The following is an 18,874-nucleotide window of genomic DNA, read 5'->3' on the forward strand; positions in this document are numbered from 1 at the left end:
GGCTACTCTTCCAGAGGTCCTGAGTTCAATTCCCAGCACCCACGTGGTGGCTCACAGCCATCTGGAACTCTAGTTCCAGGGGATCTAAAACCCTCTTTTGGCATGAGCACCAAACATACAAATGGCCCACAGACATACGTGCAAGTAAAACACCCATACTCATAAAATAAAAATAATGTCCAAGCATATGCTGTCTACAGTAAACTTCTTTTTGATGGCCTTTGGTTTATATGGATTACAATGAAGATTAAGTAGGAGCCACCAGTAATCTCTTTAGACCTAAGACAAAAAAAAAAAAAAAAAAAAAAAAAAAAAAAAAAAAAAAAAAAAAAAAAAGGCCAAAAGCAAATGTATAAAAAAGAAACTGCCCATAATAAGTAATCACACGAAAGCAGAGGTAGTTATAATTATATTGTATAAATTACATTTTAAACTTCTTACACAAGATGAAATATGCTTCAAGACTAAAGCTCTAATAAGACAAGAGAAGACTCTTACATAAGGGGGGAAAGCTGGGCATAGTAGCTCATGCCTGTGATTCTAGTACTGGGGAAGTTGAAGTAAAACAGTTGTCACAAGGAAGCCCAGGCTACAGAAGGAGACCATATTTAAATAAAATTAAGCTAAATTAAGCTACAATTAAAGTTAAACAAAATAAACTATAAATAATAAAAGGGATCATTTTCTATTATACGCATAAACATTTTATATTACATATATATATATGTATATATATATATGCACACACACACACATGCACTCTGTCATGTCATACACTCTAAATATAGGCAACAGATACTGATTGAACTGAAAATAAAATGAAAAGTAACACGTTAATAATTGGATTCAATTTCTCACTTGTAGCAGAAATAAAGTCAGAAAGCACCGAAGCCAGGAAACAAGAGGCCCTTCAAAATATACAGCCAATCAAAGCATCCCAGATACATCAAGTGTTATGCACAAAATGGCCTGGATGGATATTAACATGCTGAAATTCTTTTCTAACCACAGAGGAAAATATAAAGACTAAAGAGAAGAAATCAATCATGAAAGAAAAATCAGAAAATCAATAAATTTGTGGCAATTAAATAGAAAAAGGTCTTGCTCAAAAACTGGAAACCTTTAACAAAAATATGTATGCTACCAAAACTGATCTAGAGACTCTATGCAACAGCTATCAAAATCCCAATATCACTTTTTTTTTTAACAAAACTAGAAAAGGCAATAGTAAAACCCATATGCACTCTAAGAGATCCCTGAAGAACTCAGTAACAACATTGGAGCACCATCCTGCTCTGTTACAATTATATCCCAGCATCATTATAAAACATATTACTCTATAGTAATCAAGATAGTTAACACAGAGATGAGGTTTGATGAATATGTAGGGTGGTTCTAGATAGAAAGGAGGAGACTTAAGAGGTTTCTGAGCATGATACAGAGATGCGAGAGCCAAAGCAAGACCTCTGAAACACTGTTGCCATTCAAAGTCTCTCAACAGCTTTGTAAGTCCAGCCTCCTCTTTAACTTGGGCCTCTGACCTCCTTCATTAATTCTAACTTCCTGGGTGTTGAGACCCAGACTGACTCAGACTTTCTCACAGGCCCTGATGAAAGGACAAAGAGACCACTAGTTCTGCCTCTTTGTCCAGGAACAAACTTGGCGAGGTCCTGTCTGAGGCTGGAGTCAAGGTTTCAGCTCCTGGAAACCTGGCTTTTTCCCCTGAAAACTGGTTATCAATTATAAGGCTGCTGTGTCTGAGGTATCCTGTGTTCTCTTTGCCAACATCTGATTTAGCTCTCTGCTGACCTTGGCCCATTTCTCCCCTACAAAAAGTACATAAGATGCTGTACTTCTTAATAAACTTGCCTGGCATAAGACAGCTTATGCAAGACCTCCTGACCCTAGCTTTCTATACTCTCTATCCTCTCATTCCCAGGTTCACTCTCTCTCAGGAACCTGTCACTGAAGAAGGACCCACTGGTCCAGGTCACCTGGGCATACAGCTACTGTCTCATGTATCTTTAACACTCCAAGGTTTTTGCTTTACTCTATAAAGACCATGTACAGCTTACAGACAGCAAGACTTGTTTATGGGAAAACAGAATACGATTCTTGGGATTCTCAAAGTAATTAATGACATCTCTATTCCTGTTGTGTGATTAATACAAAAGATTATTTTATTAATATATAAATTATAATATATAATGTATAATATTTCATTTTTATTGTTTTATTTATTTTTATTAATAATCATTTATTGATTATATTTAATATTATATTTAATAATATATATTATAATATATAACATATATATTAATATATAAAGGAGGCTAAAGAGATGGCTCAGCAGTTAAAGAGTGCTTACTGCTCTTGCAGCAGACCTGGGTTCAGCATCCACATGGAAGCTCATAACCACATCTAACTCCAGGAGATCCATACCTTGTCTGACCTCTATGGGCTCCTGTGCACATAAGGGTGAACAGACACTCACTCAGACACATGTTCATACACATAAAATAAATATCTATTTTTCTAAAAGATACAAGATTCTAGAAATCTGTTTCTCCAAACGTTGATTCTTCAGACCTGGTCTAATACTTACAGAAGAATTCTAATTTGCAAATCCTGGAATCTACTTCCAGCTACAACCAAATCAAAGGTGAAGGGAAGACAGTGTATTTTTGGATATAGGCCACAGTATTTTACACCAGTGAGTTCCTAATAATGACCACAAAGGGTTATTACCCCACACAAAGGGTGTGTACTACCCCAAGAAACAGAGCAGGTTATAAGCACATCATGCATATTTTTATTTATACCAACAAATACCTCACTTCTTCCCGAAAGGCAGGGATCTGGAATACACTCATGCAGTGTAAAGGTATGCAGGAGACACTCCCCACAGAGAGTTAACTAGTGTTGCTGGTACACCTCTGAGGGAAGCAGTTCTTACCCACAGACAGCAGGTTTCTGTAATTCTCCACCATTACATCCCTGTATAAGTCCCGCTGAGCAGAGTCTAGACATTCCCACTCCTCTGGAGAAAAGTTAATGGCCACATCATCAAACGTTATCCGCTCCTAAAAGAAACAGAAATAATATATTAACTATTAACATCGACCAGAGTTCCTAATTTGGTCAAAGATGAAGAGAATTAGAACTGATTGTGACAGCGGCCTTAATTATTCATTAAGATAATTTGGTTGGCTGGTTAGGTGGTTTTTTGAAACAGGGTCTATATGTATTAGCCGGCCTCCAGTTCACAGAGACTACTGCCTCTGCCTGGGGTCAAAGGCATGCGCCAGCACACAAAGCCCTAGCTACGTTTTTTATTATTATTATTATTTATTAAGATAAACAAATTTGTCTAATTTAAAGATTTTGTAAAGTACTTTTTCAAAATTAAGGTGGGCATTGTGGCACTCACTTTCAATCTCATCTTGAGAGGTAAAGGCAGGAGGGTCTCTATGAGTTCAAGGCCAGCCTGGGCTACAGAGTGCCAAGCTAGCAAGACTACATAGTGAGAAGTTGCCTCAAAAAAAGGGGAGGGGGCTGGAGAGATGGCTCAGTGGGTTAAGAGCACCAACTGCTCTTCCGAAGGTCCTGAGTTCAAATCCCAGGAACCACATGGTGGCTTAGAATCATCCGTAACAAGATCTGATGACCTCTTCTGGAGTGTCTGAAGACAGCTACAGTGTACTTACATATAATAAATAAATAAATCTTTAAAAAAAATTAAAGTAAGTCAAAACAACAAAAAAAGGAGGCAACAAATAATAGAAAAATAAATAAATAAAAGGTTTGGGTAGGGCATGGTGGCAATGCCTTTACTCTCAGACTTGGGAGGCAGAGGTAGGCCTGGTCTACATAGTGAGTTCCAGACAGCCACAGTTATACAGTGAAATCCTGTTTTAAAAAAGAAAAAAAACGACAAGGTTTTAAGTATAAAAATATATTTTGGAAAAGAAAGATTATGATAAAAAGCCTTGGCATAATAAAGTTATATAATAAAGTAAGATTTTTATACTAAAATAAGGTAATTAGAATATGATAAAACTATATGCTTGAGACTGGAGAGATATGTGGCTCAGTGCTTAAGAGCATGCACTGTTCTTTAAGTGGATTTGCGTTCAGTTCCTGGCACACACAGTAGGCAGTTCACAACCTGCACACCTCCAGCTCTGGGGGACCTGATGTCACTCTCTGGCTTCCACAGACACTGTTAATAACATGCACAAATCCACAAACACACAGAATTAAACATTTTAAATTAAATCTTAAAAAACTATGCCAGGTGGTGGTGGTGGTATAGACCTTTTAATCCCAGCACCCGGGGAGGCAGAGGTAGATGGATCTCTGTGAGTTCAAGGCCAGTCAGATCTAAAGTTCCAGGACAGCCAGGACTATGCAGAGAAACCCTGTCTCAAAACAAAAACTAAAACAAAACTAAAATTTTTTAAAAACTATAGGCTGATGTAAAAAATAATTTAGGATGGGCATGGTGATATAGATTGGCAGGTTTAGAGAGGCACTTGCTTACACACATGTCACACTTGGATCACCCTCAGGTCACTTTCCCACACCCTCTCTTCTCTCCCTGGCTCCTTTAATCCCAGAACTCAGAAGTCAGAAGAAAGTGGGTCTCTGTGAACTTAGGCCACCTTGGTCTACATAGAAAGTTCCAAACCAGCTAAAGCTACACAGTGAGCCCTGTCTCAAAATAATTAATAATAATAAATAATAACTAGGTGGTCCTGGAGAGCTAATTCCTATCCTCATATCCTTCCCCTCAAAATAATAATCACTTTAAAACTTTATTCAACCATAAAAAAGAGGGGGTATCAAGCTATATTCAGAATAAATGAGACCAGAAAGTGTTTATGTAAAATAAGCCATACTTAGGCAAGCACCTCACCCTTCATCTCACATGTAGAAACTACAGTGGGAGAGAGGAACAGAGAACAGACCAACCCAAAGCGGCTGAGACTAGTGGGGAAGGGAGCCAGGGAGAGAAGAGAGGGTGTGGGAAAGTGACCTGAGGGTGATCAAAGTGTGACATGCGTGTAAACCTGCCAATCTGTACAATTAATGCAAAATGATTATACGTTTTAAAGATAAGGAAAACAAAACAAAATTCATAAATAATAAAACTTTTATTTTATGTACCCATATGAAATAACTACATATCAAAAACAGCAGATGAGCCAGGCATGGTGGTGCATGCCTTTAAGTGTAACTCTCAAGGGGCAGAGGCAGGTGGACCTCTGTGAATTCTAAGCCAGGACAACACCCTAAGACTCTGTCTTGGAGTTGAGAGGAGAAAGACCAGACATTTTTATTTTGATAAAAGTAAGAAATATACTGTCAAAAAAAACCTTATTAATCTATTTGAAATTATGGTTTGCTTTCTTTTCAGACACTATTAATATGCACACACCTAACAATACAAATGAAGAGCAACATTTGAGTCTTACACTTTCTTCTTCAATTTTTTTTCCTATTCTTTATTAACTATTTGTTTTGGACTATATTTTGGATTTTTTGTTTTGTTTTGTTTTTGTTTTTTGAGACAGGGTTTCTCTGTATAGCCCTGGCTGTCGTGGAACTCACTCTATAGACCAGGCTGGCCTCGAACTCAGAAATCCACCTGCCTCTGCCTCACAAGTGCTGGGATTAAAGGCGTAAGCCACCACGCCCGGCTATATTTTGGATTTTTAAGACACTTGGAAATATATGATTTTTTTTTCCTGAAAATACAAGAAAAGAGTGTATATCCATGCCAAGAAAATGTGCCACAATGAAAACCTGCCCACTGAGGTCTGCTTCAGGACCTTCACAAGTACAGCCAGTACCTTCCATAAATGTTAGTCTTCATTCCCAAAAGCAAAACAAGCACAGAACTTTAAAAGCTTCTGAATCAAATGTAATGGTTTATGCATGATACTTAAGGAATCCCCAAGCTTGAGAGATAGCTCAGTGGTTAAAAATCCCTTGCTGTTCTTACAGAGAACCAGACTGGCTCCCACTGCCCATGTCAGGTGACTCACAACTGCCACCCCTGATCCAGCAGATCCAATGACCTCATCCACAAGCACGCCACATCTGCGTGTGTGCATGCGTATACCTAAAATAACAATAAAAATGTTAATTTCACAAGATAAAGGGAAAAGCAGTTAACAATATAATGGAAAATCTGGCAGACTGCACATTAACCAAGTGAATGAAGTTTTCATCAGCTATGTAGAACAAAATGGCAGAAAGCAGCATCTGGCTCCAGGATCTGTCTTGCCCAGCTGCTAATGGAAACCACACAAGCCAGCCAATAGGAATCCATTCCTGAGATCACGGTGATCAGCACATCTGAAGTGTATTGCAGGAACACAGCCGCCCAGAGATGGCTCGCTCAGCAGGATCTGAGCACACTACGCAGTGTGGGCAACTAACAGCTTTACCAGGGACCCGCTGTCCGTCTAGCACCACCCTGCAAAAGGACGAGACCCAGAGCCCCCACTGTCTGCACAGCCCCGCCCCCAAACGGAGGAGAGTTGGACCCACCCCACCCCCACCCCCTGCTACCCTAGGGCAGACTCCAGGGAGACCTGTGGAGGCTGGATCCCGCCAGGACGACAGGCAGACACTCACCATCTCCTCACTTCTATAGTATCCCGGGCCCCTACGCGTGCCTCTGGGACCAGATCACAGGATGACAAAGCACCTAACAACGTCAGTGCCTCTGCAGCAGAACAGCAGGAGCTCCCAAAGGTGCCAAAGATGGCCAGCTCCAGCGAAAGCACGCGAGGTTTTGAGAGCCTGCCCACCGCTCTGGCCACGTTCCTAATTGGACAGTTATCAAACCACACCTCTGATTGGACAAGGCTCCAGGCCCAAACCCTCTACCTTAGGATGACAATAAATGATTTCTGTTGATATGTTTTGCATTGGGTTTGGTTTGGGTGGATTGAGCCCAGGACTTCTGTCAGCAGCTATGTTACGGCAAATTTTCCACCAGGAGGACATAGCCCATCAAAAGACACTTTAATTTAACTTTACATAGTCATTATCAATTTATTAATTGATATGTAACTGATCTGTAAATATTCATACAGAAGAATATAATGATAGTTTTCTTTAAGCCCATCAAAAGACATTTTAATTTAACTTTAAATAGTCATATCAATTTATTGATATGTAAATGATCTTTAAATATTCACACAGAAGAATAAAATGATCACTATCTTTAAAATTCACTTAACCTTTCCAGTCTCTGGTGTTACAGTGTCCTAGTAAACAACTAAAGAGTAAAGGGTAGAAAGCTCAGAAGAGGCGGCTTCTGAGGTTAAGAATTAGTACTGGTTCTTCCAGAGGACCTTAGGTCTGTTCCTGGCACCCAGCCGGCTCATAGCTGCCTATGCCTCCAGCCCACTTCTGGCCTCCCCCAGCACTGCACTTAAGTGCACATATTCCCTGAGCACTCACATAAAACAAGGGGCTGGAGAGGTGGCTCATAGGTTAGGAGCACTGGTTGTTCTTCCAGATGATAAGGGGTTCCAGTGGTCCCTCAAGACTGCCTTTGTGAGATTTAGGTTTCACTAGAGAAAAATTGGGGCAGGAGACCACAGGTGTGTATAATTAATCATGCCTAGTAGTCAAGTGTGGTTGGGTTGATGATCAGTTTGGGTTCTGTGAGGTGATCTTAGAAGACCAATCTGGTTTGCATTATGACTGTTGCTTCTCTGTAAAACCTCTAATGCCCTCATTTGGGGGTGGTCTATCCTAGGCCCCTCAGCTGTTTGGAAGTAATTTGTATTCCTTAGAGGTATTTATCAGTCCTGTAGTTTCTAGAATTCAAAGAAAGGTACCAGTAGGACTTGGGAGCTGGAGCAGGATGTTGTAAAAGCTAAGGGATGTATAAAGGAGGTAGATACAGATTGAAAGCAGAACCGCCAGGCTTTGATTTACTCTGCATTTACTTCATGTGGACCCAAGTGAAAAATTAATAATACTATTTTGATAAAGGTGTTTTGTGAGTACATGTTTTATCGGGAAGCAACTTAAGCTTTGATGTGAGAGGCAATCCCTCAATGCAGGAATGTCCACCACATATACAGTGTGAGGCCCAGTGTAAAGTTTAAATTTTCTCCTATTCACATTTTTAAAATTAGAAGAAACAGGCAAATGGCCAACAGTCAATTTAAAGGATTCTCAAATAAATAACCTTTAGAGAAAGTCAGGGCTAAAACCACTATGGTACATAACTTCACAGCTATTACAATAGCAACTATCTGAAAAATAAGTAATAGCAAATTATCTCACGTATATGGAGAAAACTGAAATCTCTATTCTGTTTTTAAAACAATTGGTTCTAAAAGAACAAAGTTTTTTTTTTAGAAACTAATCACTAATCCATTAGTGATTAGTTTATGGTTTGTTGTGTTAGTTATTTTTCTATTCCTATGACAGAACAACATGACCAAGGCAACTTAAAAAATAAACCATTGCATTTGGGGCTCACAGCTCCAGAGAATTAGAGTCCGTGACCATCATGGTGGGGAGCATGGCAGCAGTCAGGCAGGCATGGTGCTGGGGCAGTAGCTGAGAGGTTACATCTTCAACCATGAGGCAGAGAGAGCTAACTAGGTTTGGCAAAAACACTGCACCCAAATAGTTACAGCAACTAGGAACCAAGTATTCAAATACACGAGCCTATGGGGTTATTCTCCCTCAGACTGCTGTAGATGGGCATACAGATCAAAGAAAACATCCCTGAGGTTGTGGTTTCAATCCAGTGAAAACCTTTGTTGCATTTTTGGTTGAAACATGCTTTCCAAGTATATTTTAACTGATACATGCAAAGTATACATAATATGTGTATACTCGATAATAATGTGATAACAAGTAATGTTTTGACAAATTTCTACACTATGCAGTGTATAGCCACGCCTCTTTAAATATTTATTTGTGGTGAAAGCTTTCAAAGCTCTTCAAGCCTTCTGAATTTCATATTACATGATTGTTATGTGTAAGTTGCCTTAATGAGGAATAACACTGCAAAATTTCTTGTTCCTCTATCAAACTAACCATTTCCCTTTACCCTGCCAATTATCTCTGAACCCCAATAAACAACATTGTAACATTAATTATTATGAAACCAACTTTCCTAGACTTCCATATATGAGTGAGATAATTGAGTGAAATTCCTTCCTTCCCTGGTATGAAGCAACCATGTCTAACCCCCTCCTCACAAAGTTCAGACAGCAAATCAAAGTAAGGTTTCATTAAAGTACACCCTGACGAACCAACAGCTTATTGGGCTTAGTTATGTAGAGTGAATATGGGATTGCTGGAAGGATTGTGGGTGACCATAAAGCATCTGTCCTGGAAAGTCTGCACCCAGTATAGATGATAGCTCCTTATGGCTACATGAATGGAACCTGCTCTCTTAACATTCCCCAGCCTATATACTCTAGCACCTCCCTGAGGCCATATGCAATTTGGGCAGAATTATCTGCAATGGCTAAGAGGCATGGCTGCAAACTCAGGTGAGGGCCCAACAACCCTCCCTTTCTTCTCTTCCTCCTCCTCCTCCTCCTCCTCCTCCTCCTCCTCTTCCACCACCACCACCACCACCACCACCATCTCCACCTCCTCCTCCTCCTCCTCCTGTGAGTGAATATCAACGGTCCATAAGCCTAATCATCATAGACTCTTATAAGTAGACAGATGATCCAGGGAAAATGGCAGATGCTTAGCATGGAAGATGGAAGTCTACAAAAGATCTCTAATCCCACCCATGTTGTTACAAACAACAGATTTTCATTCTTTGTACGACTTAATAGTATCCCCTTCTGTGCTTGCACCACATTTCATCCTCTAACAAGATGGTAAGCTTACTCTTAGGTTGTTTCCATTTCTTGACTATTGTAAGTAGTGCTGTGAGGAACATGGCCATGAAAACATATTCCAGACACAATGACTTCATTTCCTTCGTTTATATATCCCACAGTAGAAGTGATGGAACATATGATGGTTCTATTTTAAAGAACTAACTTACTGTGCATCATACTATTGATCTGCAGTCCACCCTACAGCAGGAACAGTTCCCCTTCTATTCACATGCTCTTTGGTACTTGCCACTTTTCTCTTTAAATTTAGTCATCTCTAATGCAATGAGGTGACATCATGTCCCACTGTGAGTATGAGATGCATTTTCTTGATCATTATTTGTGTTGAGTGTTTTTGCGTTTCTTTGTTTTCCATTTACAAGCTGACCTTTACATGCCTTCTTTCCACGTGTCTATTTAAATCTAGTGCCTATTGTCTTAGTCAGGGTTACTTTCTCTGTAATAAAACTACATGACCAAAAGTAACTTGAGGCTGGGAGATGGTGACACATGCCTTTAATCCCAGCACTCGGGAGGCAGAACCAGGCAGATGTCTGTGAGATGGGTTTGAGGCCAGCCTGGTCTACAGAGTGAGTTCCAGGACAGCTAGGGCTACACAGAGAAACCCTGTCTTGAAAAGATCAAAACCAAAAAAAGGAGGGGAAGGAAGAGGAAGAAGAAATAGAGAGAAAGAGAGAGGTGGGGAGAGAGAGAGAGACCACATCACAGTTCATCATTGAAGAGAATTGGGACAGGAACTCAAGCAGGACAGAAACCTGGAGGAAGAGCTGGTGATCTTATGGAGGCATCTTCTCAATCAAGGCTTCCTCACCTCAGATAACTATACCACATGTCAAGTTGACATAAACCTAGTCAGCTCATCTGTGTTTTAACCATACCTCCTCCTTCTTTCCTTTTTTTGCCAGATTTTGAGGTTTGTTTGATGCTCTAGATGTCAATCCCTTACCCTGACATAAATAGCAGAGTGTATTAATTATTTTCCTCGTCGCTCCAACAAAATATTTTACCAAAGCAACTTAAGAAAGGAAAGTGGGGGAATGGCTTACTGTTCAAAAGGAAGATTATCATTGTGGCAAAGACATAACAGCCAGAGTGTGAGGCTGCTGGCTATGCTGCAACTATTGTTGGGAAGCAGAGAGGGGTACACATGGTGCTCTTATAAGGACAACATTTAATTGGGGCTGGTTTACAGGTTTAGAGGTTCAGTCCATTATCATCAAGGTGGAAGCATGGCAGCATCCAGGCAGGCATGGGGCAGGAGTTGCTGGAGGCTGCTAGCAGAATACTGACTTCCAGACAACTAGGATGAGGGTCTTAAAGCCCATGCCCACAATGACACACCTATTCCAAAAAGGCCACATCTTCAAACTATGACACATATTATAAACTATTTGGAAAAACAAAACAAAACAAAACAAAAAAACATGGTACTGATGTCCCTTGGGGCCTACCAATAGTTGCCTCTAGACTATAACCAGACTTAAGACTAAGCAGGCTCCAAGAGGGGAGATAGAAAGTATAGTCCATGCAGAGGTGCAATACACTTCTAAAGAGTTTAGTGTTCAGCCTGGACTACAGAGTGAGCTCCAGGACAGCCAGGGCTACACAGAGAAACCCTGTCTCAAAAAAACAAAAAAATAAAATAAAAAATAAAAAATAAAAGAGTTTAGTGTTTGCTAATTCATTCAAACAGAAGTCTGGGGAATATGTGTGGGGATGGAGCTTAAGGGTGTGAGACAACGGTAGGAGGAACATGAACCTGGATCAGGCTGAGTTTATTGACATGGGCCCCCTGAGTGGAGATTCTTAGTTTAATATGGAAGCTCTAAACTTAACAAAGGTGTCAGACATTTTTTTAAAAAACTACAATACATATAATTCTGTGTATAAATATATCGTTTTAATGAACTTCTCTCATTTGGTCTGACAGTGCTCCGTTCAAAAGCCAAAGACCACCTAATAAAAACTCCCAAATATCAGACATGAGAGGCCTTCTTTTGAGTTGCTGAGCAGGGCTGTCCAAAAATACTTTCAAAATATATAGCCAACAGGCCAAGCCTGCCAGAAACCTAGACTACCTGCAGGCCTCCTTCTTCTGCCTCTGTTCCCCAGGACTCGATCGGCAGTCTAGTCTCTAAGGCTGCGCCTGAACACCAGCTGCTGCCTCCCTCCACCCTGCCCTCATCTGCTGTTGATCTTAGACAGACCTTCTTCTCCTAAGCTCCCGCCCCAACCCATCCCTGTGCACCAGCCCCTGACTCCAGCAGGCACCCCCTGCCAGCCCAAGGGCTGCCCCATTCCTCTCCTACGGCTCCTAAGATCAAATCCCCCTCAGTCTTGTCCATAGCTCTTTTGCTGAAAGCCCCACTGTGCTCTCCCTTTCCTCTCTAGCCCATGCCCAATGGATAACAAAGGCCTCTTCCCTGACTCACTCCAGTTACCCAGCCTCCAGCACTAGCAGGCATGGCCTGTGAACACACCATCTGAACAGGCCAGGGAAACCGCAACGCGTTGCTATCACACTCCCTAAAACTCCAGAGAGGAAACAGAAATCGAGGAACAAAACACCCACCCAAAAAGATAAATCCAGAGATCAGCACCTAGAGCTTTAATCATCCCAAGCCCAGGAAAAAGAACACAATCAACAACAACCACGGCCATCTGTCACCACTAAAGGCCAGCTATCCCGCCTCAGCAGGCCCTGGAAACTCCAACATAGCTGAAGCCCAGAGAATGACTTTAAAACACCCTTTTATGTTTCCCAGCTCACCCCCATTCCTCCCACTCCTCCCCACACCTGATCACTATTCCCATTCCCCTCCTCACCTGCTCTCCCACCCAGTTCCCTCCCTCCATTCACCCCAACCCTACACGAAGAACTACCGGCAACTGAGGAAAGCTAGAAGTGGGAGAGGAGGTCTTCCCCAGTGAGTCAGTTGGTTGTTCGGTGCCTAATGGTTGAGCCTTTAAAACATACACACAAGTAATATTAGGCAGACCGAGCATGTTACAGTTAGAAATATATATGTATATACATGTGTGCATGCAATAGCAATTCATGGGAGAAGCAGCCATGGATTTGGAGAGTTGGGAGGAGTGTATGGGAGGGTTGGAAAGAGAGAGAGAAAAGGAAGGGAAATGTAATTTTATTGTAATCTCAAAAGTGTTAAAAGTAAAAACAAATACCAATAAAAATTTGTAAACAATGGGATATCTATTTAAGAGACATTAGGGATATATTAGGAATACTGTCCAGTTTCCCATGGGAGGAAATGCTACTGTAAGAGAATATGAGAAGGTTCTTTGGGAAATGCATATGGATGCTGAGGAGCAGAGTCCTGACATTGACCGTTTTCAAGGGTTAATAATTCACCTGTTGTCATAAGTTGTCAAGGGATGGATGGTGAAAGGGGGCGTGGCTGGGAAGAGGGTGACTAGGCAGAGTGTGTGGTGATCCAGTGAGGCAAGCCCTTGCATAATCTCCTCCTTGAGAGTGGGTGTACTTCTAGCCACGAGCACGCAGCACAGACAGCACGATGTCACTTCTGGGGTGATGTTATATAAGATTGTCTCATCGGAAGCCAAAGATCCTCCTGCCAGGAGACTCAAGCACCAGTACCATCAACAGCCTGTGGAGGGAGCCATGGGCAAGAGCCAAGGACACTCTCCTGCCGTCAGCCAACCAGAAAATAGAAAGCTTCCATCTGACACCCACAAGGAAATGAATCCTGCCAACAAACTGGGAAGTAGAATACGGTAGAAAATAGCACAGTATAGACACCGCTTGTTGAATTATGTGATGGTTTACTCAAAGCACTACTTAAACTGCCTATTGGCAAAGCGTGACTTCACTTGCTACCTGGGACAAAATGACCTGGAGACAGTGCTAAAACACTGCATCTCTGCCGGGGAACCTGCTGACTGCCACACAGGCTTCTGGTCTTAGAGTATAAGACAGGAATGCAGACTAGACCTGTCAACACTTCTCTGTCCTGGCTTCGCTGTGCTGATGACAATCCCTCAGTGCCACTCTCTTGGGTGTCAGAGTGCTTATCCAGAAAGATTCCTGCAACACCTGAGCAAGCTTGGAGGCAGACCTCCAAGTCTCTGTATGAGAACGTGTCTAATAAATCTTTTTGTAAAAAAAAAATTTAAAAAACACATTTGAGAGAGAGAGGGAGAGGAGAGAGCGAGAGCGAGAGAGCGAGAGAGCGAGAGAGCGAGAGAGAGCGAGAGCGAGAGCGAGCGAGCGAGCGAGCGAGAGCGAGAGAGAGAGAGAGAGAGAGAGAGAGAGAGAGAGAGAGAGAATGTGTCTTTGTGAGACCCTGGAGCAGAGATCTAGCCAAGCTGGACTCCTGGCTTCCTGAAATGCAGAGAGACACATACATACTGTGTAATGGCAAAGTATAGAGAAACTTGCTCTACAGTAACAGAAACCCAATACTGACAGTTACATAGACAGATCCAAAGTAATGATAGCTCTAATGCTTATTGAAGTATTTCTGGTTTTGTATGTTTGAATTTTTTCCCTAATAACAAGCTTCCATTGGTGGTTTCAATTTGGAAAAAATGGAAAAGGTCCAGATATCTGTATTTTACTTTTTGGTTTTGTGGGGGGTTTTTTTAAGTTTTATTTTTTATGTGTGTGAGTACACCGTCACTGTCTTCAGACACACCAGAAGAGGGCATCAGATCGCATTGCTGTGGTTGTGAGTCACCATGTGGTTGCTGGGAATTGAACTCAAGACCTCTGGAAGAGCAGTCAGTGCTCTTAACCACTGACATATCTCTCCTCTCTCCGGCCCCCTGGTGTGTGTGTGTGTGTGTGTGTGTGTGTGTGTGTGTGTGTGTGTGTGTGTGTTAAGGTTTTTCCAGACTTTGCTCTTGTTAGCCAAGTGCTCTACTATTGGTTTGCTTCCCTAGCCCCTTGATAATTAAACCACAATATGCTACATGAGAAGAACAGCCAACTCCGCGCATCTCTTTGTTTCTAAGACCTATATCTGACAGAATGCTGTAACTGGACATCTTATATCTCTGATGCAGGTGTCTTTATAATTTTGAATGTTTTTCAATTTTTTTCAAAAATGTTCACATTTTATTATTGTTTTCATCTAAAGATAGGTCAAGTGCTATTATTATTTCAAATTTTGGTAGCTAATTCCCTTAAGAGTGAGGCCTCAGGGTTGGGGGCAAAGCTCAATAGCAGAGCCTTTGCTTAACATGGACAGGACTGTGGGTCTGAAACTTAAAATAACAAACAAATAATGAGGAATCTTTTTCAAATTCGCCTACAGGCGCCATAGGGCCCCAATATGCAGAGCCTTCTTTCGGAAAGTTTTGGGAAGTCTCAGTGTGATGAACCTGGTTGGTTCTTTAAAAGGGCCAGGTACCAGGAAGCCCAGAACAGCTGTGGTGTTCTGACAACCCCCATTCTACACCATCTGGTCCAAGTATAACAGCATCAGGTCTCTTTTAGGGAGTGTTTAAAGAGACTTTCAAAAAGTGTTGACTGCTATTTGGTAGTTTACTTACATTTGAGACTTTACAAGAAGTGAGCTGAGACCATATTGAAAAAGTGCCAAGAGGGGCTGGAGAAACAGCTCAGGAGCTAAGAGCACTGGCTGCTTTTGCAGAGAACCTGGGTTTGGTTTCCGGCACCCACGTGGCAGCTAACAGTGGCCTCTAACTCCAGGTCCAGAGGATCAGTCACCCTCCTCTGGCACACAAACATAGCATGCAGGCAAAACCACCCACACACATAAAATAAAAAATAAGTGAATCTAAAAGAAAAAGGGCCAAGAGCACAAAGGGTAAAGAGAAAAACTAAGGGTCATAGTCCACAAAGACTCCTCGTGGGCAGTGGCCACCGCTCCCACATTTCTATGCATCCTTCTATGTTGGGATCCCTGCAAGAGAAGCAGAAAACCGCTTCAGAACTCATGTAATGTGGCCCACCATTTAGCACAGCATGATGGATGTGCCTTGTTGAGGCAGAGCCTCAAGGACTACATGCCCCGAAGACTTCCTTCTGCTGTGAAGCTGTGCCCTGCTTTTTGCCCTTGGCTCCATCCTCATCTATGAGATGTATGAACATTCTAGAGGGTTTCCAACCCCTCACTGGACAATATCATTGGCATTCACAATAATAGTGATTGATCTTTTTCAAGCCTTACTGCAGGAGCAGATTAATGATTCATCCACCACCCTTAGAAAGAATTTGAAGTAGATTGCCAGTAACGTTAGGTTAAAGTTAGTTTTTTGCTAGTGGATTTGACTAGAAAATCTTAGGGAACAATTTGAAGTTCACAAATGCACACTCTTAATAGCTGAGCTAGGGTGTTTTTGTTGGTGGTGGTGGTGGTGGTTTGTTTTGGTTTTTTTTTTTTTTTGTTTTTTTTTTTTTGAGGCCAGGGCTTCTCTGTGTAGCCCTGGCTGTCCTGGAACTCACTTTGTAGATGCCCCTCTTGCTAAAGCTGGGCTGGTGATCAAGGGGATGATTAATTTCCTATACCCATTTTTGCTCTCAGCTTCCTGATATGATTTAATAGGAAGTTGTTAGTGAGTCAGTGCTCACCCTGAGGACTTAAGGGAGAGACAGCTGATTGGTTTTTTGTTTTTTGGGTTTTTTTTTTTTTTTTGGTTTTTCGAGACAGGGTTTCTCTGTATAGCCCTGGCTGTCCTGGAACTCACTTTGTAGACCTGAAAAGTTGAGATTTGTGATTCTTTTAAGACTTTTATAAGATTACATTTTAAGATGAATAATAAAATAATCGACCCTTTCTTTGTCACTGCAAATTGCAGCCTGCCAGTAAAAAAAAAAAAAAAAAAANAAAAGCAAGCAAAACAAAAAAACAAAACAAAACAAAATAACAAAAAAAAAAAAAAAAAAAAAAAAACTGAGAAAATTACCTTGCTTGCTTATACTTTGTTAATCTATACCAAATTGCTTAGTTACAAATATATGTGAGTTCTTGAGAATAATTTGGGGTTTTTTTATCCATAATAAGTAAAGCATTTGACCATGTGAGGGTATTGAGGAACATGGTTTTTTTTTTTTTACATATACTCATTGTAATCGTTCACTTAAAAATAGAATGTAACCACATTGTTATTTTTGTTCTGCCTGAAAGATTATGCTGGGATATATAAACTGTGGGAGAAAACATAAAGTTGTTAGCGCTTTGCTGCGCCCATCAAATGTGTATGTATGTATGTATGTATGTATGTATGTATGTATGTATGTATATGTGTAAAATGGTAAGAGCTTTGCTCTGCCCACCAAATGTATGTTGTATATAGATGTAAAGTTGTTGGCACTTGTTGGAGCTTGCTTCATCCACCAAGTGTGTGTGCTTGTGTAGATGTATGCATGTATGTCAAGTGTGTGTGCATGTGTGCATGTATGCATGTGTGTGTGATTTTTCCTCACCATTTTCCCTGGTCCCTGAGGGTTTACTGCTGGCCCCAGGGAGTTTACTCATCAAATTTTCTGATGGCCCCCAGAGAGCATTTCGATGGCCCCAGAAAATCAAGCTTTGTTCCCTCAGAGAAAAGTCTGCTGAGTGATCAGTCACCAACTCTACACCCTGCCTCAGTTTACCCTGTCATGTCTAAGGTGATTGGCCCTTCTAGGGAATACTCTAAGGATGGCCTCTCAGCTTCTTCTCTGGACAGCAGGAATCGGGGAGATAGAATGACAGCTCCGGGAGTCAGTTCTTTTCTGCCACCTTGCAGGATCCTGGGATCAAACTCCAGTCATCAGGTCTGCCAGCAACAGCCTCTGCCTGCTGAGTTCTCTCAGAAGCCCCCCTTTGTTTCTTATAGATCGCATGATACCTTGGGGATGTGTGTGTGTGTGTGTGTGTGTGTGTGTGTGTGAGAGAGAGAGAGAGAGAGAGAGAGAGAGAGAGAGAGAGAGAGAGAGAAAGAGAATATATATATATCCATATCCCTAACACAGAAGAGTTAGGGTAAAGTCACAGGTTTAGACAGCCTTGCCCTCCCACCCAACTGCACCAAAAACAAAGAATGGGCAGAGGGTCTTGAGGAATCCAAGAGCTTTGCTTGGAATTCCAACCATATTGGGAATGCTTACTGCTCTGTACCCATGAGAAAACTGAGGCAAGGTCACATGACCCATCAGCAGTCAAGACGGGGAATCTTTCCTTCCCTCCTCAGTGTGGCCTTATCAAATGTTAGCAGGGAGGCTAACCTGGGCTGACTAATGCCTTGATTTTTTTTCAAAACTTAACTCCGCATATTGTATAGGGGTGCCATTGCTCTTGTAAGGAAGTCAAATGACAACTTTGTGGAGTCAGTTCTCGACTCCCACTGTTAAGATTCCTGGGTTCCAGGGTTTGAGCTCTCCTCCTTGGTGCGTCCCCTACACATTACTTAATGTATTTATTTACTTTACATCCCAATCACAGCTTCTGCTCCCTCCTCTCCTTTCGGTCTCTCCTCCCCTCTCCTCCCGTGGATAACGACGCCACCTCGGCATATCAAGTTGTAGCAGGAGTAGGTGCATCTTCTCCTATTGAGGCTGGACAAGGCATCCCAGCTAGAGGAAAGGGTTCCAAAGGAAAGCAGCAGAGTTGGAGACAGCCCCTGCTCCAGTTGTTGGGAGTCCAACATGAACAGGAAGCTCCACATGAGTTACATGTGTGTAGGAGGACTAGGTCCTTCCCATGCTTGCTCTTTGGGTGGCGGTCCAGTCTCTGGGAGCCCGTAGGGGCCCAGGTGAGTTGATTCTGTAGGTTTTCTTGTGGTGTCCTTGACTTCTCTGGCTCCTTCAGTCCCTTCTCCCCTTCTTCCACAAGATTCCCCAAGCTCAGCCTAATGTTTGCCTGTGGGTCTCTGTTTCCATCTGCTGCGGGGAAAGCCTCTCAGAGGACAGTTATGCTAGCTAGGTTCCTGTCTACAAGTACAGCAGAATATCACTAACAGTGTCAGGGGTAGGCTCTCTC

General features: G+C 41.8%; 1 protein-coding gene across 1 annotated transcript in view; it reads right to left on the reverse strand.

Annotated features, from left to right (window-relative positions):
* LOC110329646 (zinc finger protein 883-like) overlaps positions 1 to 6,768 on the reverse strand; it is a 12,083-nt gene extending 5,315 nt beyond the window's left edge. The window contains exons 1-2 of the mRNA XM_021209406.2: positions 6,646 to 6,768; positions 2,957 to 3,083 (exon numbers count right to left, since the gene is read on the reverse strand). Of these exons, the coding sequence (XP_021065065.1) occupies positions 2,957 to 3,083; positions 6,646 to 6,648 (130 nt within the window). The 5' untranslated portion in view covers positions 6,649 to 6,768. The remainder of the gene's footprint in view (positions 1 to 2,956; positions 3,084 to 6,645) is intronic.
* Positions 6,769 to 18,874: the final 12,106 nt, after the last annotated feature.

This window comes from Mus pahari, chromosome 1 (assembly GCF_900095145.1).
Source record: "Mus pahari chromosome 1, PAHARI_EIJ_v1.1, whole genome shotgun sequence".
Lineage (NCBI taxonomy): Eukaryota > Metazoa > Chordata > Mammalia > Rodentia > Muridae > Mus > Mus pahari.